The sequence below is a fragment of the Entelurus aequoreus genome, linkage group LG07, assembly GCF_033978785.1.
Source record: "Entelurus aequoreus isolate RoL-2023_Sb linkage group LG07, RoL_Eaeq_v1.1, whole genome shotgun sequence".
Lineage (NCBI taxonomy): Eukaryota > Metazoa > Chordata > Actinopteri > Syngnathiformes > Syngnathidae > Entelurus > Entelurus aequoreus.
In genome coordinates, this window is record NC_084737.1 from 65,000,277 (window position 1) to 65,024,525 (window position 24,249).

General features: G+C 38.8%; 1 protein-coding gene across 3 annotated transcripts in view; it reads right to left on the reverse strand.

Moving 5' to 3' along the window:
* The window catches only part of kcnc4 (potassium voltage-gated channel, Shaw-related subfamily, member 4), a 61,605-nt gene that overhangs the window by 2,609 nt on the left and 34,747 nt on the right, over positions 1-24,249 (reverse strand). For 2 of the 3 annotated variants that reach the window (XM_062054221.1, XM_062054220.1), the window contains exons 2-3: positions 17,522-18,458; positions 12,253-12,429 (exon numbers count right to left, since the gene is read on the reverse strand). In XM_062054221.1, coding sequence (XP_061910205.1) covers positions 12,253-12,429; positions 17,522-18,458 — 1,114 coding nt within the window. The remainder of the gene's footprint in view (positions 1-12,252; positions 12,430-17,521; positions 18,459-24,249) is intronic. The other variant, XM_062054222.1, reaches the window with a different exon arrangement.

The window sequence follows — 24,249 nt, forward strand, 5'->3', positions numbered from 1 at the left end:
GTAAGAGTTCTTTTAATTACAATGACAAGGCAAAAGACAAAACAATGTGTTACTTGGAGGCGCACAGGAAGACCAGGGCAATAACTTGGTTTAGCAAGATAACTTGAACAAATACAAAGCTGTAGCTTGAGGCTAACATACAACAAACTAGCAGCCGCAAGGACTGAAGAATGTACCGGTTGCCCGTGTTGACCATTGGACCTGCGCCGAGGGAATGGCGAGGTGGGTATATAAAGGTGTGTGATTAGTGATGGCAGCAGGTGGAGACACTAACAAACAAACAGAAACCTCCTACCAACAAGAACATAAACAAAGGAAGGCGAGGAGTGCTATAGGACCCAAACTAAACCCAAAACCTAGGAAAATAACAACAAAAGCATGACAAGCCCAAGCCCTGACCTGAGGTACAGGTCTTGTCAATCGCATTACCATAAACAGAGATTAACCACGAAATGCATTATGATCGCATTTTACCTAACCGTGCATGGTTACCTGAAAGTTTTGGGTTGTTATATGATCAGTGATCAGATCAGGGCAAAGATGAGTGAGGAGACTCCGACTGTTGTGCTCACTGGAAAAAATTACTTCAAATTGAACCCTAACTGTACTTAAGATAAAACTGTCAGAAGGTTTTGAGAAAACAAATGACTTACATTCAAGTAAAACATTTAAAAAATGTTTGCGTATGACATTTTGACAATAAAATTGCATTTGTGTCAAAATATCGGGGTCTTTTTTAGATTAATTTAAATTAGGTAAGAAAATAATTTACTGTGATGAATCACGATTAATCCAAATTCAAAAGTGTGATTAATCTAATTAAAAAAATGATTAATTTGACAGCACTAGTTTTAATAGAGTTCACCTTAAGAGGGAACTACACTTTTTTGGGGAATTTTGACTATTGTTCAAAATCATCATGAAAGACATGACGGATGGATTTTTTTTAATGCATTCTAACTTGTAAATAAACGCAAATAAACGTCTGCTTACAACCTCTATTCCGACCATGAAATCCAATAAGTAACATCTAAAACCCGCCAACAGTAATCCATTTACAATTCATCAAATATTAGTGAAATTGTTATTATAAACGCTAACGCTGACAAACTATTTATAGCGGTGCCGTGATCACAAGTTTGTGTGCAGATGTTGCTGAGGTCTGCTGCCTCCTCATTTCCTTGCTCGTGGAAGTTTATTCTATACCATAAAACATGTCTCCCACCTGGATAGTAGAAGGATAAGGATATATTCTGACAAGTTGGTACACTTTGACATCCATTTTAGACCCGGTAATGGCGAAAACGACGCAAAAAGACGCTCGGTCTACGCCCCCTTTCTTCGCGATGATTATGAGTAATTCTTCATCTAAACGGGAATATAACAAGATTCTAACGGTCGGCATCCTAATGACAGCAGACAGTGAGTGATGTTTTATTATATTTGTTGGCTCTCAAAGTCTGCAGTGAGTAGAAATCAGTGATGTAGTAAGGAAAAAAAGCAAAAGTTGTGGTGCGTTTTTGAAATTAATGCGCCGTGTATGCTTAAAATGAGCAAAAAAGGTAAATATTAAATGTTATTATAAATGTTCCCATTACTACATTACATGTATACTTACAGCATGTACATAAAACCTTAATGGAGGTTTTTGGATGTTTTATACATAGAAAGAATAGAGTGGCTCCCACAGGCTCCATTGTAAGCAGATTTTTGATCGCATTTATTTAATATTTAGAATGCATTAAAAAACAAAACATATGTCTTCTTCTCTTATATTAAGATTGAGAATGATAGGCTGAATTTTTAAAAAAAGAGCAGTACCCCTTTAAGCACCCACTAGTTTTTTCTTTAATCTTCCATATGTGATTACTGAAGTGTATTTATCTATTTGGGATGGGCATAAGAATCGATTAATTCATCTCTGAATGTTGATTAATCGTGCCTTGAAGCGTCTGAGATGAAATGTAGTGTACTACTTGACTGCGACCAGCATAGGCGCTGTTTGCAATCTGAAGAAGAGGAACATGTTATTAAGTTAAGTTAAAGTACCCATGATTGGCACACACACTACGTGTGGCGAAATTATTCTCTGCATTTGACCCATCACCCTTGATCACCCCCTGGGAGGTGAGGGGAGCAGTGAGCAGCAGCGGTGGCCGCGCCCGGGAATCATTTTAGGTGATTTAACCCCCAATTCCAACCCTTGATGCTGAGTGCCAAGCAGGGAGGTAATGGGTCCCATTTTTATAGTCTTTGGTATGACTCGGCCGGGGTTTGAACTCACGACATACCGATCTCAGGGCGGACATTAATGTGGAAACAGAGTGTGGTTGCGCAACATCCATGAAAATGTAACAATAGATAAATTAAAAATGATGATATGATTGTTCGGCTAAAAATCTGTTTTGAAACAAGAGTCTTGTTTTGAATCTAGATATCAATGTTTTGTTCATGCTAATATTGCCGTGGTCAACATGCGTCAGCGGCCCATGAGAGGAGGCATCCACTTTGTCCGTCCATACTGTTAATGGAGACCTTTTAGTGGCAATCATGCAAGAGGAGTCACTAGAGAATATGGAAACTCATCGGAGCTTAGAAGCCTTTCTGTCTCTTTACGTCATCGGCGGGCTTCTCTCTCTCTTAGCGCCACTTGAAAGGCTGGCCGTGATGTCGTTAAGGGTTACTTGTTAGGAAACAAGCTGCCCGTTGTCAGGCTGCAAAAATAATGTGCTTTCAGCCAGGATGATATTTACTTTTGTGTGTGTAAATGGCAAGTGCTTGCAGAGACTTCTTGTGATGACACAATCGCAACATTTTTAAGGGAAGTGACTAATATCGCTCATCATCTATTTTATTACATACAGCATATAGTTCATCTCTGTCAAGTTGGGGATTTAATTTTGGATTCACAGTAACTATTGTGTTTATTATCATTCCATATAATAATAATAATAATACCTGGGATTTATATAGCGCTTTTCTAAGTACCCAAAGTCGCTTTACATGTTAAAAACCCATCATTCATTTACACCTGGTGGTGGTAAGCTACTTTTGTAGCCACAGCTGCCCTGGGGTAGACTGACGGAAGCGTGGCTGCCAATTTGCGCCTACGGCCCCTCCGACCACCACCTATCATTCATTCAACATTCATTCACCGGTGCGAGCGGCACCGGGGGCAAGGGTGAAGTGTCCTGCCCAAGGACACAACGGCATGGTAAGAGGCGGGGAGCGAACATATGGTGGCTTGGTTGTTGTAACTTGAACCCCTTTTGCTAGTAATGTGCAGTATAATGTGTGATATTTGCATGTAATAGCTATTATGTACAGCTCACACATGGCTCATGATTGAATTAGCCCCTCCCCTCTCTTGCTAAGATTAGTTTTAAGGTGCTCTGTTTTTCCTCAGCTTTCTATTTGTGTGATCAGAGGCAAGCTTTTATAAGGATTAATTAAATATTACAGATAAGCAGATATATTAGCATGTTATTTGAGCAATCAGATTGGCGAACTGCGACCTACATACAGTAACCACAAAGACTATGTTCACACTGCAGGTTATGATGCCCAATTTTGATTTTTTGGGGGGTCAAATACGATGTTTTTATGTAGTTTTATATAGAATGTGAGATATAACAGGATAATGCATACATTTATCATTTGTTTTCAAAACGGTTACAAAAAAAATGGGACCCCAAAAACGTACTGTGGCACCCCATTTTTATGACATGATGGGGTCCCTGGGACCGTCAGTGAAGTGATCCACACAATACACGACATCACATGCTGTGCAGTGTGTCCGCGGAAGTAAACATGGCCCCAATTAATGTGGGTCTCAGTCCAGACGCATTTGTGGAAATGTCTATTTCAATTTACTAAGACAAACTCTTTGAGGTGCAGCATCTTGTTTCTGATGGAGGTTCCAACACAAATACAGAAAAAACATAATCACAATAATAGACAACAAACCCAAAAACATAGTGTTCTACCACTTCCACAGCACCCCTCATCCACTAGGTCACACACATATACATAATCCATTGCAATACAATACAGTGGAACCTCGTCTTACGAGCTCCTCATTGTACAATTTTTTTGATTTACGAACCAGTTCCCTCCGGGTACTCCGGCTTCCTCCCACCTCCAAAGACATGCACCTGGGGATAGGTTGATTGGCAACACTAAATTGGCCCTAGTGTGTGAATGTGAGTGTGAATGTTGTCTGACTATCTGTGTTGGCCCTGTGATGAGGTGGCGACTTGTCCAGGGTGTACCCCGCCTTCCGCCCGAATGCAGCTGAGATAGGCTCCAGCACCCCCCGCGACCCAAAAAGGGACAAGCGGTAGAAAATGGATGGATGGAACCACAGACCGAATAAAAATATGCTTTGTTGTACGAACCTTGTCTCAGTGTACAAAGGTTTCATCCACCCGTAGTGTGCCTCCGGTGCTCATTGTTTGTCAGCTCAGTGTTGCAGGTGTTCACTACTGTGCTCAGTGCTACTTTTTCTGCTTTTTAATCGATTTTTAGCCGTTTTACAAAAATAATCTAGTTTTGTTAGCTCAAGGAGTTGAAAGTAAGCAATGGACTAACAATAAGGAAGCAACCACAGCGTTATTGACACTGCCTCCTCCCCGTCTACCTTTCTTCTGCTGCACGCAGAGAGGATTAACCATCAAGGCAAAGTTGATTTAATGTTGAATTCCATGTGCAGCTGAGATAGGCTCCAGCACCCCCCGCAACCCCAAAAGGGACAAGCGGTAGAAAATGGATGGATGGATGTACCTGCCTGTTAAAGTTAATGAGTTTTGTGATTTCAAACTGAGTACACCACAGGGTCAGCGACAGTGTGTGTGTGTGTGTGAGTGAGTGAGTGTGAGTGTGTGTGGGTGTGTGTGTGTCAGCAGAGCGGTTGCAAATGACGACAGTCCAGCTAGTTGTTGTTTTGGCTTTGTTATTCAATTGAAAGTTTGCCCATCACCTCTTGTAATATGTGTTTGATATGCAGTACTGTATATAAATTTACATTGTGTTCAATGTGTACAAACTTTTACTAAAATAAGAACTTTTGTCAAGGCTGGAACCCATTATCAATATTTACTTTGTTTCTTATAGAGAAAGTTGCTCCAATATACAATGTTTGTCTGTTTAAGAACTCTATTCAAGAACCAATTATGTTCATTGAACATCAGGTGCCACAGAATCTAACAGCAATTTGGAAAGAGGTAAAATAATTTAACAAACTCTTGTTCGTAAGTACGAAAATAAATTTGATCTAAAGATAAAAAAGAGGTAATATTACGTTCTTGTGCAGAACAAGAAAGGTGAAGTGCACGTGCTGTAAAAAACAAGGCCAGGCAAAATAAATCTAGTGCAGCATGGAAGTGCACAGAAGACTAACACTCTGCAAGGTAAAAAGCACTATAATGCAGCCAGGAGCAACCGTTGGAACTAAATAGGCTAGATTAACTGATGGCAAACAGGTGTCCTGGCAAAAAACAGAACAAAGAGTGAAGTTGCAGCAAAACAAGGAATCCAACAGGAAGGACAACCAAAATAGGAGCACCAGGACAGAAAGTGATATAGAACACAGGAAACAAAATTCAAAACTGTCATGTGTGATCATGACAGGTAATGAATTTTAAAGAGGAAAGAACAATTTCAAGGATTTTTTGCAACTGCAGTAAACCTTTTTTAAACCAACATATTTTGCGTAGGCGATCAAGAAGAAGTCGGGCGATGACAGTTTGTGGGGCAGGTCTGTTCCAAGGAGCATTTGGGTGACCAGTCGAGGCCAGTAATGTTCGAACATTGACGTGAGTTCCGGAACAACTTTTTCTGTTTCTTTTTCATTTCTTTTCACACCCGTCTATTTTGACATTTTTGTCACCTGTCGTTGACGTCTCGGTCAGATAACCACGACCTGAGAGTTCAGTCTGACAAAACATGTGATTTCAATGTTTTGGCTTCATAGCCAACACGCTCCGATGCTGTACAATTTTGTTGTTGACAATATAACACACCATAAAGCTTCATGCCATTACATACAATCAGGGACTGAGGACTCTTTCAGGAAGCATGTTGAGGTGAAACACCATTTGCTTGTAATAGGTTCTGTCAAAAGCATCGGCAAATAGTTTCACAGGAAACTACAGTAAGTGCCCCATAAATGTGCTGTTCTTTTTTCCTGGCGTTCTAATGAGGGAAAAATGTATCTCAGCAAAGTGGCATTTTGCTGGAAAGCACCTTTAGTGCTTTCAAGACTTGATGGAGACAAGAGTCTGGATGGTAGGATTCAAACTCCGGATGTCGAGTTTCAGAAAACTGATAGACATCACTTTATAATTGTGCTCAAGTCAGGTGTGTTAAAGCCATCTGGTAGGCTCAACATAGAGAATGTGACTTTAAAGTATTTGCTTATTTAAACAACATGTTTACGTAACAGTCGCTGGCAGCAGTTATGAAGAATTATTCAAGAACAACTTTTTTCACTGAGCAAATACAGACAGACAAATGATGCAATTAGAACTACAAGGCTCCTTCATCGATCCACTTTTGAACCCTCAGCTGACTAATGACAAAAAACTGCCCTCAGCCGCAATCGCATTCTACAAGAGAGATGACAAAAGTCTAGCGAGTAGAAGTGGGTGCATATAAGAAGAGTATATACACTATATTTCCATTTAATGAGCGCTCTTAAACGCGTCAAGCTTGGGGTCACACAAGAAGGTCTACCGCAATGTTAATCATGCACCCAACGCACCCAAGCTATGTGAAATCAATGCAACCAGGAAAGTAGTTTTGGTAACGCTTACAACGACCAAAATACTGTAAATATTATATGTAATCATTAATGTGCCTGTTACTACATCACATACATATTTTAAGTTACCAGTAGAGTGGAAAAACAAAGCTCACAAATAAATAGATCAAAATAGTATCAATCTCACAGATTCCCGAGCCATTTTGAGAGTTAATGAGGAAGCCAGTCACGTGATCCGTGACGCAGAAGTAGCAACCACAGATCCCTTCCCCATCAACAACAATGTGTGCTCTTTGTGAGATCCAATAACGATTACTTTGAGAAAAATTATGATCCAGAACCTGATATTTTTCATCCTGATCACAAAGAGGATGAGCAATAGGTTTTAGAAGCCGAGTGCTAAACGGACGCACCTTTATAGTGACACGATAGCACCAGCAGCATTGCTAGGCGCTAAACATACAAACTAACCATAATAAAACAAACACTTACTGTAATATTTCCACTCTCGCTGGGATGCCGACCGACGAGACGCTCACATATTCCAATTTAAATGAAGATTAAATCGCAATCCTCACAAAGGGTTAAAAAAAAGTTGCATCTTTTTGTGTCTTTTTTGGCATCTCGTGGGATGTGAAAGTCGACCAGTCTCTCAATCCATAGCCACATGTGTCTACTTCCAGGTGAGAGATGCATGAATTATAATCTAGGAATAATTTACCATATTTGACACGCAGCAGAAGCAAATCGCCAGTTTAGTGTGTCAACGATAGCAGCGTAAGCTAGCATTAGCTCACTGCTATCAATGCGCTGCTAAAATAGGCTGTCTGCTATGGCGCTTACAATAACAATATCACTGATATTTGGTTAATTTTCAGGTCACAACATGTAAATGGTGTATTGTTGGTGGTTTCTGGATTTTTTTAGAGGGTAACGGGCAAAATAGAGGACCCTCGATCTGTTGACTCAATTGTTAGCTATTTATTTACGATTTCAAATGCATGGAAAAACGCCAAACATATGTGTTTTTGACTTACATAAGGATTGTGTATGAGAAACACCACATCTCTTTCCAATATGTGCGTTTTTCCAGTATGACTGATCTGATCATTTGGTCAGAGCAATACTGCTGTGACGTAGAATCAACGGAAATTGCCGAAGATGTTCAGAGCGGAATATTCAAAATAGCTGACTGAATTTGTTGCATTTTGTGATGTTTAGATGGTATTTTCACATACTTTGCGGATCGTAAATACAATTGGATATGGTTGATAATGAAACACAAATAAACACACAAAGTCAACTTTTTTTTCCTCTCTACTGGTGGATTAAAGGGGAACTGCACTTTTTGGGGAATTTTGCCTATCGTTCACAATCATTGTGAAAGGCAAGAGGACTGAGGGTTTTTTTTTTTAATGCATTCCAACTGCTAAATAAACGTGAATAAAAGTCAGCTTATAACGGAGTCAATAGGAGATACTCTACAACAGTGGTCCCCAACCACCGGGCCGTGGCCCGGTACCGGTCCGTGGACCGATTGGTACCGGGCCGCACAAGAAAAAAAAATAAAAATTAAAATTAAAAAAATGTTTTTTTGTTTTGTTTTTTAAATTAAATCAACATAAAAAACACAGTATATACATTATATATCAATATAGATCAATACAGTCTGCAGGGATACACTCCGTAAGCACACATGATTGTATTTCTTTATGACAAAAAAAAATAAAAATTAAAAAAAATAAAATAAAATACCATCCCAACACGCTTTACATAGTGAAACCCATTATCTAAGTTACATTTAAACCAGTGTGGGTGGCACTGGAAGCAGGTGGGGAAAGTATCTCTTTCTCATTATACACCATTGACGGTTACAACGAGCATGGTTGCATTCATAAACCCCCAGAATTATGAGCATCAATATTAACAAAAATATGTAGGTTTTTGTATGTTCTCTATGATCTTTATGTCTATATGTACTACTTGTTGAGGATTTTAGTCCTCCTTTTGAATGTATTACTTCAAATTTTAATTTAAGGGAATAAGCGGTAGAAAATGGATGGATGGATGGATGGATGGATGGATGGATGGATGGATGGATGGAATTTAAGTATTTAAATTAATATTGTTAGCTCAAGGAGTTGAAAGTAAGCAATGGACTAACAATAAGGAAGCAACCACAGCGTTATTGACACTGCCTCCTCCCCGTCTACCTTTCTTCTGCTGCACGCAGAGAGGATTAACCATCAAGGCAAAGTTGATTTAATGTTGTATTCCATGTGCAGCTGAGATAGGCTCCAGCACCCCCCGCAACCCCAAAAGGGACAAGCGGTAGAAAATGGATGGATGGATGTACCTGCCTGTTAAAGTTAATGAGTTTTGTGCTTTCAAACTGAGTACACCACAGGGTCAGCGACAGTGTGTGTGTGTGTGTGTGTGTGTGTGTGTGTGTGTGTGTGTGTGTGTGTGTGTGTGTGTGTGTGTGTGTGTGTGTGTGTGTGTGTGTGTGTGTGTGTGTGTGTGTGTGTGTGTGTGTGTGTGTGTGTGTGTGTGTGAGTGAGTGAGTGTGAGTGTGCGTGGGTGTGTGTGTGTGTGTGTGTGTGTCAGCAGAGCGGTTGCAAATGACGACAGTCCAGCTAGTTGTTGTTTTGGCTTTGTTATTCAATTGAAAGTTTGTCCATCACCTCTTGTAATATGTGTTTGATATGCAGTACTGTATATAAATTTACATTGTGTTCAATGTGTACAAACTTTTACTAAAATAAGAACTTTTGTCAAGGCTGGAACCCATTATCAATATTTACTTTGTTTCTTATAGAGAAAGTTGCTCCAATATACAATGTTTGTCTGTTTAAGAACTCTATTCAAGAACCAATTATGTTCATTGAACATCAGGTGCCACAGAATCTAACAGCAATTTGGAAAGAGGTAAAATAATTTAACAAACCCTTGTTCGTAAGTGCGAAAATAAATTTGATCTAAAGATAAAAAAGAGGTAGTATTACGTTCTTGTGCAGAGCAAGAAAGGTGAAGTGCAAGTGCTGTAAAAAACAAGGCCAGGCAAAATAAATCTAGTGCAGCATGGAAGTGCACAGAAGACTAACACTCTGCAAGGTAAAAAGCACTATAATGCAGCCAGGAGCAACAGTTGGAACTAAATAGGCTAGATTAACTGATGGCAAACAGGTGTCCTGGCAAAAAACAGAACAAAAAGTGAAGTTGCAGCAAAACAAGGAATCCAACAGGAAGGACAACCAAAATAGGAGCACCAGGACAGAAAGTGATATAGAACACAGGAAACAAAATTCAAAACTGTCATGTGTGATCATGACAGGTAATGAATTTTAAAGAGGAAAGAACAATTTCAAGGATTTTGTGCAACTGCAGTAAACCTTTTTTAAACCAACATATTTTGCGTAGGCGATCAAGAAGAAGTCGGGCGATGACAGTTTGTGGGGCAGGTCTGTTCCAAGGAGCATTTGTACTACTTGTTGAGGATTTTAGTTCTCCTTTTGAATGTATTACTTCAAATTTTAATTTAAGGGAATAAGCGGTAGAAAATGGATGGATGGATGGATGGATGGATGGATGGATGGAATTTAAGTATTTAAATTACTAATATGGTCAACTTGATTGTTACTCAATGCAATTAATATAAAAAACATTGTTTTTTCTTTTTACAAACATGTTTTCAAGTACCAGTTCAGGTCAGGCACCACTTAAGCACCGGCACCATTTTTTCAAGTTAAGATCAACAGATTATCGACTGGGCCGATTATTTGGCATTTTTAGGTATATCTGTCTCTTTTTCACTTTCTCCTACCCCTGCAATGTTGATTGTTTGTGCACAGTATATTTATTCTACTTAGCTTTTAAAGCTTCCATTTTTTGGCCGGAAATCCAGTTTTTGTCCTTCTTTCCTGGCGTCTTACCTGTTCTGTTGTTTGTTTCGCTACTGCAACGAGCGAGCAAGGTTCATGTTACATAATTCCATCAAATAACAATGTGACATACATGGATGGACATCAAGATGACAGAAAAGATATCTCTGCCAAAAATCCCAAACTTTGTGTAAATATATTGACAAACAGGAAACTTATTATAGAAGTAAAGAAGAGGCAGCACTCTTATACTTTCTGTAACATCCAAGAAGAAATTATGTCAGCCAGCTTGAAAAACATCACATCTATAAGCTACAAGAAGGACCCTAGAATGATTGTATTTAAATGTTCACAATATTTCAGGGTTCCTCACAAGGAAACCTTACAATGTGTTGAATCCATAAACTGCTATAAAATTGAGGAGATGGCGAGTTTTTGTTTTGTAGAGAAATCACATATTTTTTACCAATTTTCCCAGGAGATTTCCTATATTTTGAAATGCAAATGTTGATGCTCCTCTAACCCGCAGAATTAGACACACATAATAAAGGTGTTCATAAAATTACCTGATGTTTTTTTGCGCGATAAATTAACCACAAGATTAGTACTGCATTAAACATTGTCGCAACTTGTCCAAGTTTCTTAAAAAAAATGTTTTAAAAAAACGACTTAAAGCTTTGTCCAGCTGTTTACAGACGTATACCATTTATGTTTAAATAACTTTTACTGTAAATGAATATCGGTTTCAAATATCCATTATCGATTTGGTACTAATATAGGTCAAAATATAAACTATACCCATCCCTAGTTTCCCCTAAGTCTCCCCTAGTTAGAAGCGGAAGACACACAAGGTTGATGCTGTACATTACTACAATACTACCTAAAACTACTCTCTAAAAGTTATTTTTTCTTTCTAAAAGGCATGTTACATGTTAAAATGAGATGTCTTGGGCGGGCCAAAGATGGAATAAATTGATCTCAATTCATTTAAATGGCCAACATTGATTTGTGTTTTGAGTTACAAGCTCACTCACGAAACCAATTGAGCTCCTAAGTTGAGGTACTACTGTATCTTGTATTGTTTTTTGCAAGTAAAACTACAAATATTCTTTACACAATTTGTTTTTGTTCATATTTGTAGTTGTCTGGAGCAGATTACTTGGATTAACATTATTTCTTATGATAAAAATCGCTTTGGTTTTTACTGTACGATTTTTGTCTAATCTTTTGGAATGGATTACGAGATACCACTGTATATATTTTCATCATCAAACATTTAATTAGATTTGTAGACCAAATAAGTGGCTGGAATTGAAGCTGAAATTATTCCTTTAACCTGCAATAGCTCAAACCTACAGCCCGGGAGGATCGGGACGCAGACATAAACGCAATACAGTAAGTCTAAAATCAATAACGTCATAGCTAGACATCCATGTGGGAGAGTTTGACTCATGTCTGGGACTTCATGTGTGCATGGTGTGCAGGCGTGACAGTCTCCATGAATGACTTGACTGACTAGTGACTAGACAGCCTTCTTGTCAGCTTGTGTCGCGTGTGATTCCCTTCTTGAGAGGAGAAAAGAAGATGAATTGCGGTCTACAAGTAACTCACCACTGTGGACGCCGGGGTCTCCTGGGGTTAGGAGGAAGCAGGTGGCTTCTTTCTTAGATCTATCTCGCCCCCGGGTGCAACGCAGTGACCACTTTTCATTGGGGGACAGCGGCTGGGTCAGACTGTTGCCTTCCTCCTCTGAGAGGGTCACGTTTGCATCCCCGTTCTGTTTGGAGTCTGACAGCAAAACAAAACCCACAGCGATAAATGCCAAAGCTTTTATAAAAAGTCCCCCGACGACTGGGACTCTAAGGTAGAGCAAATTGCATGAAACCTTTGTCTTTCTTTGAGGAAATCCAATTTGACTGCCATGTAATAAGGAATAATTTAATCTTGTGCGCTACTGTCTTTATGACTAAACAACATTCATCTGATTGGTATAGCCTCTGGGAGAAGGAGTAAAAGGCAAGACATACAGTGGACCTAAATATAAATATAAGGATCTTACATATACCTAAAAAGTAGAGATGTCCGATAATGGCTTTTTTGCCCATATCCGATATTCCGATATTGTCCAACTCTTAATTACCGATTCCGATATCAACCGATACCGATATATACGGTCGTGGAATTAACACGCCCTGCTCTAACGTATCTGTATGAGTAACAAAAATGTGCTGCAAGCGAGTGGTGAGTGTTTGAAGTTGTCTAGCAGTCAGGCAGATCATCTGAAATGCTGCATTGAGACAGGGCAGCTCCGCTCACTGCAAGCTGCAAAGTGTGCGCCATGCAGGGCAGACTAGCCACACCAAACTCCACCGTAGCTTTTGCCATACTGCGTGCGTTGTCCCTGACCACAACGTGAGTTTTCGCCCTGGGGTGGTTTTTGCTGTATTTTTGTTTTTTCTCGGCGGAGTCTTTAAGCGACAACTGTGTGGTACTACTTTTTTTCTGTCTTTGCTTTTCATCCATCTTCCGCTTGTATTCATCGTGTATCTCCTTATGATTCTTGAAGAGGTGGGAGATCAAATTGCTCGTACTAAAGGAAGACGTCTTGGTTCCTCCTCGCATAACCAACTTTCAGCAGTCATTGCAAATTGTCAGTTTTTTATCCGTCAGACACACTTTAAAATAATCCCAAACCATAGACATGGTGTCGTTAGTCATCGAGCTCGCTGGCTTGTTAGCCACGGCTACAGCACCGGCAACAACACACTCTTGTTGTTGTTATACTACCCTCGTGGCGGTTTGATGAGGTCATCAAGCGTCGCCAGTAAACCTCTCATGCTGCAATCGTCAACTCCTGTGTTGTGTGTGGTAGAGGGGAGAGGGGAGGGGCTGCTGACTGGGAGACGCAACTGCTCTGTACTTCTCCCTACGTTCGCGTTTTACCGGATACGTACCGCTCCGTACAGCGGCGTTTTAAAAAGTCATTAATTTTACTTTTTGAAACCGATACCGATAATTTACGATATTACATTTTAAAGCATTTATCGGACATCTCTACTAAAAAGCATCAAATAAATGAACAATCAAAACATGGACGCACGTATTGAGACACCTGCCTATGGCACCAACAGGAAGTGCCAAATAGATTATAATATAATTATAAAGTTAAATAAAAAGCAAGCGGTGTTATGCAATGTTATAAATTAGGGCTGTCAAAAATAATAAGTTAACTCATGTTAACAGGGACGGCGTGGCTTGGTGCGTAGAGCGGCCGTGCCAGCAACCTGAGGGTTCCTGGTTGATCCCCAGCTTCTGCCATCCTAGTCATGTTCATTGTGTCCTTGATCAAGACACTTCATCCTTGCTCCTGATGGGTTGTGGTTAGGGTCTTGCACGGCAGCTCCCGCCATCAGTGTGTGAATGTGTGTATGAATGGGTGAATGTGGAAATAGTGTCAAAGCGCTTTGAGTACCTTCAATGTAGAAAAGCGCTATACAAGTATAACTCATTTACCATTCATGTGATTAATCTCTGAAAATATTCACATTAACTATGTATGAACGCAGATTAATTAAGCAATGTTTTTTGACCATAAATGGTCCTTAAAATTAACTGCGGATGTTTACCTGAAAGGCAGCGCAAGTTATTATATGGTTAGTGATCAGGGCAATGCATATATGGATAAATGGAATGCATTCAAATAAAACCATTCAAGTACAGTCATTCCTCATTTATCGCTGTTAATTGGTTCGAGACATGATCGCCATAAATGAATTTCTGGCGAAGTAGGAATTGTACAATAATAAGAACAATAAATTAAATATTTTCACAGCGAGAACATAAAAAACGGTTTACTACTTTCTAAATAGGTTTTTAAACATGAAATTTTTTAGACATGAAATAACACCCTTTAATCACCTCTACACCCTTTTAATCCAATATAGTAATGCTGCCTGAGGCTGAACCAAGCAGTGGACACAATATTGAACAGTGCGCTTGGCTTGGTCTCCAATACTACTGTAGTTATGATATTTTAATCCATCCGTCCATCCATTTGCTACCGCTTGTCCCTTTCGGGATCGCGGGGGGTGCTGGAGCCTATCTCGGCTGCATTCGGGCGGAAGGCAGGGTACACCCTGGACAAGTCGCCACCTCATCGCAGATGATTTTTTTTAGTTTACTGTATATAGTAATTTAAAGGGGAACTGCACTTTTTTGTAATTGTGCTTATCGTACACAATCCCTATGAGAGACAAGAAGACAAAAGTTCAGGTTTTTTTTTTTGCATTCTAATTTGTAATAATCTGCTCGTTCTAGTTGGCTAGCAATGCAGCTAATGGGAGCAATCCATTCTGCCTCTAAATCACTTTGAAAATGCATCCAAATATCGCCAACAATACTTCACGTACGTTCCGTAACCTGTATAATAACCAGAGGTGGGTAGTAAAGCGCTACATTTTCTCCGTTACATTTACTTAACTAACTTTTTGGATAAATTGTACTTGTCAGAGTAGTTTTGATGTAACATACTTTTTACTTTTACTTTAGTATTTTTGAGAATAAGAAATGCTAATTTTACCCCGTTACATTGAGTTTCATTCCGATTTATTACATTTATTTCACAATTAATTATAATTATCGATTAAGGCTTGCAAAGATGTATTCATATGTCAGCGACCGTGCTTCCGGCAGGCACTGTCACATGACTCTGTTTCGCCAATCCAACGGAAGCAGTAGTGACGTTTGATTCCATTTCACCAATCAAACAAGTACAAAGTAAAGCTATAGGAAGCTGAAATAGGTCAGTATTTTTAAAATATAGACCTACGTACTTGTTCCCAAAGAAGACACTTTAATTATGTGACATGACCCCAGCACATCTGTTTGAGAGAACTGCTGAACAGAAAGCTCCTAAAAAAGTTGACTAAAAAAGTGATCTTTTTGTAAGTCTCTGATGATCCTAATAACCACAAGTATAATTTAAACACATTAAAACATTACTAACAACATAAAAAATCAGTGGAAAGTTGTACTTATCCGTCAGATCTGTAGCTTTAAAGTTACAAGCACTAGCTTATTAGCGTATAGCATTATCTTCTATTGTATATACATCTAAACAAGCTGAAATGTGTACGCTCACTAGTGTACGAGAAGCACATTGTGTATGACCATCAATCACATTAGAGATAAGAGCATAGAAACAAGAACTTCACATATAAAATAGAAGAAACTGAATTATTTGACTTATTAGACTAATTTAGCATATAGAAACATACTGACTGTAAAAAGTGACATGACATCAGACAAGGCAGCACAAATCTTCAATGATTACTTTTAAGCTAATAAAAAGAACATTTATATCATGTGCTGTCATCTGTGTCAGTAGAAATGTTCACATTTCAGTTTAGAGTTCTACTTCAAACTATAGAAAACATGTTAAAGTAAATTGTAAATTAATTTTTATGTTTTACAAACACATACACGTTCACACCAACCACAATTGTAGTCCAAGAACCATTAAAAAATAAGTACTGAATAAATCAGAAGTTACTCACAAGTTACTCAATACTTGAGTAGCTTTTTCACAGAATACTTACTTACTCAAGTAATTATTTTGATGACTACTTTTTACTTTTACTTGAGTCATATTATCCTAAAGTAACGGTACTCTTACTTGAGTGATGTGTTGTGTGTATCATGATCAATGTTATAATGACTCACTTGATGGACAGTTGTCTTCTTGGTCAAGCTGGCCGGGAAAGTTTTTTCCGGTTGATTTTGGGTAAGCACGCCGTTTACAAAATGTTCCACGTTTACAGCGTCAAGTCACGCCGACCTCACTTTCTAGGCTCTGTTTGCGCTTGCTTCTGTAAGCAGCAGTTAATCCTCTGTATATTCAGCTTCAAAATGATAGGGTTGCAAATCCTCATTTGTCCAAAAATAGTCGTCTTTGTTATCTGTTACTAAGTCTGCCATGATTAGAACACACACATGCATTGTTTTCCTGAAGTAGGAACACACATTTGTTGCTCCAAGTCAAAAGTGCGCTGCTTTGGGAACAGAAATAAATGCACTGAGGAAATAAGCTCCGGTATTGCTTAAAATGACCTAAATATGGTAAATATTACATATTGTTATGAATGTGTCTGTTACTAAATTATATATAGACTTGCAGTGTGTATATAAAATGTTGATGGAGGATTTTGAAGTTGTTTTAGAGGACTTTGACTGTGACTCTGATTACCTGCATCTTGCAAGTGTTTTTTATTATTTTTAGGATTCTTCTTGTCTCTCATTATTGTGAACAATAAACACTTTTTTTTTTTTTTTTTTTTTTTTAAAAAAGCAGTTCCCCTTTAACTCTTAATTAAGGACTTAAAAAATGTAGATATGATCAAAAAAATTAAAAACCAAACAAATATCCAGTCTGTGGTGAAGCCGCAGTATTTTAAGCGTAAAAGTGTAAAACATTTTTAAAATGTTCCTGAATGACATTGTAACAATACAACTGCATTTATGTTCAAATATTGGGGAGGTTTTTTTCCTAGAGTAATAGCATATTATTAATCATAAAAAATCAAAATGCAAAAGTGTGAATAATCTGATTTTTTTTTTTTTTTTAAACAGCACTATTATAAATACAAAGCAATGAGAGAAAATGTTTAAAGTTATATTTGCATTGATAAAAAAATGTAAGTGTTCAATTGAAAGTGAAAATAAATCTAAAACACAGAAATGTCAGCTGAGGGTCACCTTAATTTCATATCAAAACAAAAACTAAAATTAAAAAAAAAAGGACAAAAAACAGATTTTCAAAAAGGAGGTAAAAAGTACTTCAGATAAATTGAACCTTTCGATATAGAACGGTAGGTAGTCTTACCTGATCGGTTTCTGCTCACTTTCTCCTCAGCCGCCAGTGGACAAGTGTCACTCTGAGTGCTGTTTCTGTGTGAGTTTGTCTCCGACTTCCCAAACGATGCAGAGTCAGTTTGAGTATCTGGATTGGGATTGTGCTTATTCTTCTTTTTGGGCAGCTTCTGTTTGGCCATGGCCAGCGAGTAGTACATCCCAAAATTATTCACGATGACCGGGACGGGCATTGCGATGGTCAGGACCCCAGCCAGCGCACACAACGCTCCCACCATCATGCCCAACCACGTCTGCGGGTACATGTCTCCATAGCCAAGAGTTGTCATGGTGACGACGGCCCACCAAAAGCTGATAGGGATGTTCTTGAAGTGCGTGTGATTATAACCTGTGGGATCGTCTGGACTGGCGCCGATACGCTCGGCGTAGTATATCATTGTGGCGAAGATGAGCACACCCAGAGCCAAGAAGATGATGAGCAGGAGGAATTCATTTATACTGGCCCTCAAAGTGTGTCCAAGCACACGAAGACCTACAAAGTGTCGCGTTAGCTTGAAGATCCGAAGAATCCGGACAAAACGCACCACTCGGAGGAAACCTAGCACGTCATTGGCCGCTTTGGATGACAGCCCGCTCAGGCCCATTTCCAGGTAGAAAGGTAAAATAGCCACAAAGTCAATGATGTTCAGCGAATTCTTTATGAAGACCAACTTGTCTGGGCAGCAGATGATTCGCACCAGGAACTCAAAGGTGAACCAGACCACGCAAACGCCCTCCACCAGAATGAGGATGGGCTTGGTCACCATTTCCCACCTCTCCTCTACCCGGGTAACGTTGCCCACAACCACCAGCTCTGTGCGGTTCTGAAGCTCGTTGAAGGCTTCGTGGGTCTCCAAGCAGAAGGTGGTGATGGACACCAGGATGAAGAAGAGCGATGCAAGTGCCACTCCCTAGTGAGACACATCAAACAGGTATTATAGTCATCAATAAATTTAACCAACTAAGAAACAACCTGGAAAAAGTCAATGGAGTTTAACAGGCCTTCTTTGGGAAGCTTTGGGGCTGGCACAGCAGCCTAAGATTATTTTTTTAACCTGATAAGCTAACTTTAGTTGTATCAAAGGCAAAATGACTAGATATTTAATACTGAATTTAAACATATACAACTTGAAGTCGTCGCCGCAATTTTTTCTAGACACGCCCAAATGCATGAACCTTACGATTTGATGCTTTGGCATTGTTTACATTTCTAAGTCAGAGAAGACTAAATTCATCATATAGTAGGAAGGGGATTCATATGGCCCCATTCGTCACAGTTTACCTGACACATGAAACATGAATTGGGGGGTGCACTATCCACTTTAGCCACCAGATAGCAGTAGAGTGTTTTGTGGCAATTCCAACTTTTACCACAGCGTCAGTTGCAATGTAGAGTAGGGATGATACTCGAAACCGGTTTTCCCGGTTGTTTGATAAGAAAAGAACCGAGTCCTCGGACTCGAATCCCTTTTTGAGAACCGGTACCCGTTATCGAGACCACTATAGTAAAGGAAAAGAGTTGATTCTTTATTCGAATCCCGTCCCGACCAGAAATGCTCCGTGGTACATCACAATAAATGACGTCACGTAGCTCAGTCATTAGGCGCAGATAGCGAAAGTAGGAAAACAATGGACGGGAAAAAGCGCTCCAAGGTGTAATAAAGTTCAAAACAATAGCTATAATCCATCGAATAACTTTACTTAGAGATTTTAGCAGGGTAAAACACATGACGAACACTTTTACGACCAACCGGAAACATAGCAACGCACCTCCTTTACGGCAGCTGTCGCAACGTTCTTAAAACAACCGCAGCACATACATATATATACAACATATCTCACTTTTTTAACTTTTGTTTTTCTTTCCTTGTAAACAAAACAAAATCACACTGTAGATGTGTTGTCTGTCTAATTGTAAATAATGCAGACGAGGCGTGTTGGCTGAGTTCTTGACGTTTACTTTCACAGCGTGGCAACATGCAACACTTTTCGGGGCTACCGCGCATGCTCTTAACTCCCTTGCATGCTGGGTAGTGTAGTTGTTATATTCTCTAGCTCATAACATTTTTCCCCCATAAAGAAATAATGTTAACTCAATAAAGTGTATTTCTTTTTTTAGCTTTAACTTTTCATTTATTAGCATTGTAACCACATTTGCAAAGAACTTTTCTCTTCATTGAATGTTCTTTCAATAAAGAAATAAAGTGCAAAAATGTCAAAGCATCATAACAAACAGTTATGTCAAATAGCAGCAGAAGTGCACTTTTTGGAGAGCTGTATTATTTTCAGTTTTGTGCCCAAGGGACTGATTTTATTTAACACTATATTATTATTTATACACCTATAGTGATCACAGAGACAGGTTGTTTTTGTGTTACTGTATATATTTGTTTCTCTGAAAAATCCCACTTAATATACTTTGGGTAACAACAGTCAATATTTATTTATTTTATTTTATTTTTTTAGGTGGGTAAAAGTCAATATTTATTTATTTATTAGATTTTATTTTTTTATTATAATAAAAGTGAGCTTTTGTTAAACCAAATATTGTGTGTTTTTTTCCATATACAACAACCTATCTGGACTCGATAAGAGAATCGATAAGGAATCGGTTCGATAAGAGGATTCGATAATAGGCTCGAACTCGATAATTCCTTATCAAACATCATCCCTAATGTAGAGTGGCACTTTCATTTCAGCAGACTGCATTGCAAAATTATTTGCCATACCTTCCTCTCACACGAGATCCACCCAGGAATGGGGCCATATGAATCCCTACCCAATTGTAGGTCTTTTTTTTAAAAAATAAAACCATTTAACTTTTAAAGACAAATCAGAAATGTATCTTTTTTTTTAATTATTATTTTATCTTTTTTTTTGTTTTTTTGTTATGTCATTCCTGTAAATGTCCATATATAAACCCCATGAATTGCCATTGAGTGTCACCAAATTCAAGTTCTACTTTTGGCAAATTATAGCCTATTGTACAACCACTGAAATGATAAACAATCAGCTTCACACATTTAACATAGTTTTTAAAAGTCAATTAGACAGATGATTATAATGAGCATAATTACAGAAGCTAAAAGTCTTGATGAAACATAAACTAGCTCACATAGGGAGGCAATGGTACACTATATGTAAGAATAAGATCATACAAAGGGTAGACATGCAAACAAATGGATTACATTGTATTTCTTTGAAACATAAATGCCACTCAGTGGGGTAAGGAAAAATATTATTAAAAACGTATTATATGAGGAAATTTTATTAATGAACAATAAGTCATCTAAATTAAGACTCACCTGTCAGTTAATTCAGAAAAGTAATACGAGTGATTACCTCCCCATTTACATGTCAGTGGAAGCAATTAAATTCAATAGACCTACATTGTGAACAGCCTGTCTTTCTTGTTTACTAAAGCCTGAACTGACTGTAGAGTCCTCACTGTCATCCTAAACAATCTCCCAGCTGGATAAATATGTACCTGTACCTGATGTGAACTGTCTGCTGTTTACTTTATAATGTGTTTGGACAACAGCAGATATACAGTAAATGTCCAATGAGGGCGGGGGTAAACAAGAGCAGGTTATGGAGCACAGTGGACATAATAGGTAACAACAATTCATGCCTCTCCAGTGTGTGCACACAGCTTTCTGCCCTGACAACCTTCTTGAGCGCTGAAGCGTTCATAAGATCCCCTGAGAAGTATGATGAGAGACGAGAGGAACGACCGACTGGCCTTGTCTGTGCCCTTAGAGGATCGAGGAAATCCCCTCGTTGCACAGGCACGGCTTCCCACAGACGACGCGTGCGCGCTCTGTGTGCGTTCCAGATATTACTCATACTGTGGGTACTGTGGGGACATGAGTGTGTTTACATTATGTGAGGAGGGACGCACTTCCCTTTTAGGGATAAAACTGTATTACCGACCATGGCAAGATATTACACATTCCAGCATGAAGGTTTAATGAATTAAGAGATAAGGTAAATGTTAGGTAAACAAAGCTGTGCATGTGTATCACTTATTATAAACAAATCAGGACAGGAAATCAACTGGAGGTTACCATTTGTACTCTTAATTTCAGATGAAAACAAGACAACTCCTCCACTGCAATTAAGGGCAACATATTGCCAATCCCAGGCTCGGGATCTTTCTGTGTGGAGTTTGCATGTTTGCATGACTGCGTGGGTTCCCTCCGGGTACTCAGGCTTCCTCCCACCTCCAAAGACATGCACCTGGGGATAGGTTGATTGGCAACACTAAACTTGCCCTAGTGTGTGAATGTGAGTGTGAATGTTGTCTGTCTATCTGTGTTGGCCCTGCGATGAGGTGGCGACTTGTACAGGGTGTACCCCGCCTTCCGCCCGAATGCAATTGAGATAGGCTCCTGCACCCCCCGTGACCCCGAAAGGGACAAGCGGTAGAAAATGGATGAATGGATATTGCCAAAAGTTTGCAGAGTATTCCTGATCCCCTAACAAACAAGGAATTGCTCAAATGTGTGTATTGTTTGAAATAATGAATCAATATGAAAAAAAAACAATATATGCTTTTTATGCCTGCATGGTGTACCTGACTACCTATTATCACTTCAAGTACAATGTGACACTACAAGATAGGACATACAGTACTTTATTATTAAAAGGATGGCAACAAAAAACCTAAAACTGGCGCATTGCAGACATAACAATTTATCAAATAAATGCATACAGATATTCCCAAAAAGGCAAATACAACATATCGTTCGTTTTCTTATGAGGGTGGCAACAATTTTTTTTTAAATCACTAAAAATTAACAATTAAATTATTAAATAATTGTTTTGTTTTTTTAATATTTTTATTTGTGCTGTCAAACGATTAAATTGTATAATCACAGTAATCTTAATTTGAATTAATCACAATTAATCACAGTTACTACAAAAGCATTGCTGAGCTTATCTGTAGTACTTTTGTTAACAACAAGCGTTGTTTGTCGTCCACTACTGGTTGTCGATGTACTTGTAGCCTTCCTGCTAGCAGATGCCTCAAAAACATGTATTGCTTTTGGATGATATTTTAAACTTGTTGTGCTTCGATGAGAAAATCAATCGCTGCAATACATGCAAATTACCATGGTTTTATCTTCGGCCCTATCGGGGTGTATTTTGAAGCGAAATTTGCCAACATTGCATGCCCGCTTCTGGCTTGCTCTCAGTGTGTAACCTCCAGTCCTCCAGTGATAATGTATGTTTTGCCGTTATAGAGGTGATTATTATTAGGGATAAACTGATTATCTGCGCTGATGTTTGGCATGTTGACGTACTGTATATCAATATCGGCCTTCTTTTATCGGTATCGGACATTTTTTTAAATTTTTTATTTTTTTCAACTACAATAGAAATACACCAGGAGATACAACATATACACATATGACATCAGTGTTAAATATTAAAAACATTTAAAATGTGAAAAGTACAGAGTAACTTAGTAGTAATAACCAGTGCTCCTTTCTCCTTTCTGCTCTCCAGTGCTCAGACAGTATCAGCCCAGGAAAAAACATATCGGTCAATCTGTAATTATTCTTAGTTTAGGGGAGCGGCTACACACTGTGTATGAAGACACCAAATTAGCTGCTATCATGTCAGCTGGGGGGACTAAAAATGAATACAGTGTCAGTCAAAGGGCTCAGCATTAAAAGGCATTAATCGGCAATGGTAATCACATACTATTTCAAGAAAATCGACCACACTGATCGGTGGCCGATTAATTTAGCACATTCCTCATATTTCTTTTTATTGTAATGGGAAAAAGTGTTTGATTGTTCTGAACTCCAATTACCATGCCAGCAATGTACAGTAATGAGCAGAACAAAGCTGCCTAATAACCCTTCATGGACAAAGCTCAACTGTCTTATCTGATGTCTTGTTCTTCTCCTTTCGACTGCAAACGTGTTGAGACTAAATCAACAGTGCCTCTGCCATTTATTAAAAATAAAATTGCCCTTTTATAATCACAAAAGCACAACGCCACAAAAGAAATCAACATTGAGGACAATAGTCCGCCAAATACTCATGAATGTGACTCAGCCATGATTGCAGCAACAATATGTTCTCCAAAAAAACAAAAAAATTGCTATGTACCGTTTCCTTTTAGAAAGGCTTTTCATCAGCATGCACTGATGATACGCATGCACACTTTAGACAGACAATTCCTTTTCAAGCGTGGTAAGCATCCATTTCATGCACACGTATATACATATTTTGTTCACAACCTTATAATCTATCTTCTTGGGATGGTGACGTGTGTTAGTTGCATCAACACACATGATGTCGCACACAGACAACAGGCTGTTGTGGCGACCGAGATCAAAACTGTGAATCTTCCCGTTGTGCGGGTGCCTGTCATGAGCCCACGAGGCCTTGGCAGCGTTTAGTTTACTCAAATGCCAAACGATTGATCCGTGCTATTAAACAGAGCTGGTGTCTGCACTTCTGCTGAGGAAGACGCTATAGGTCCTGGCACGTTATTTGCTCTACCAATAAAAGACCTAAACTTAAAGTTGTTACATTAACATCTTACCTGAGGAAGTGGTGGTAAGTTGTTTTGTTCTATAGACACTTTTACACAGTCTGCAATTTTTCCATCTTTTTTCCATTTCACATTATGATTGCAGGTTGCCGTTTGTCTGTGTTGAAGCACACAGTTGTAGTAATATCCTT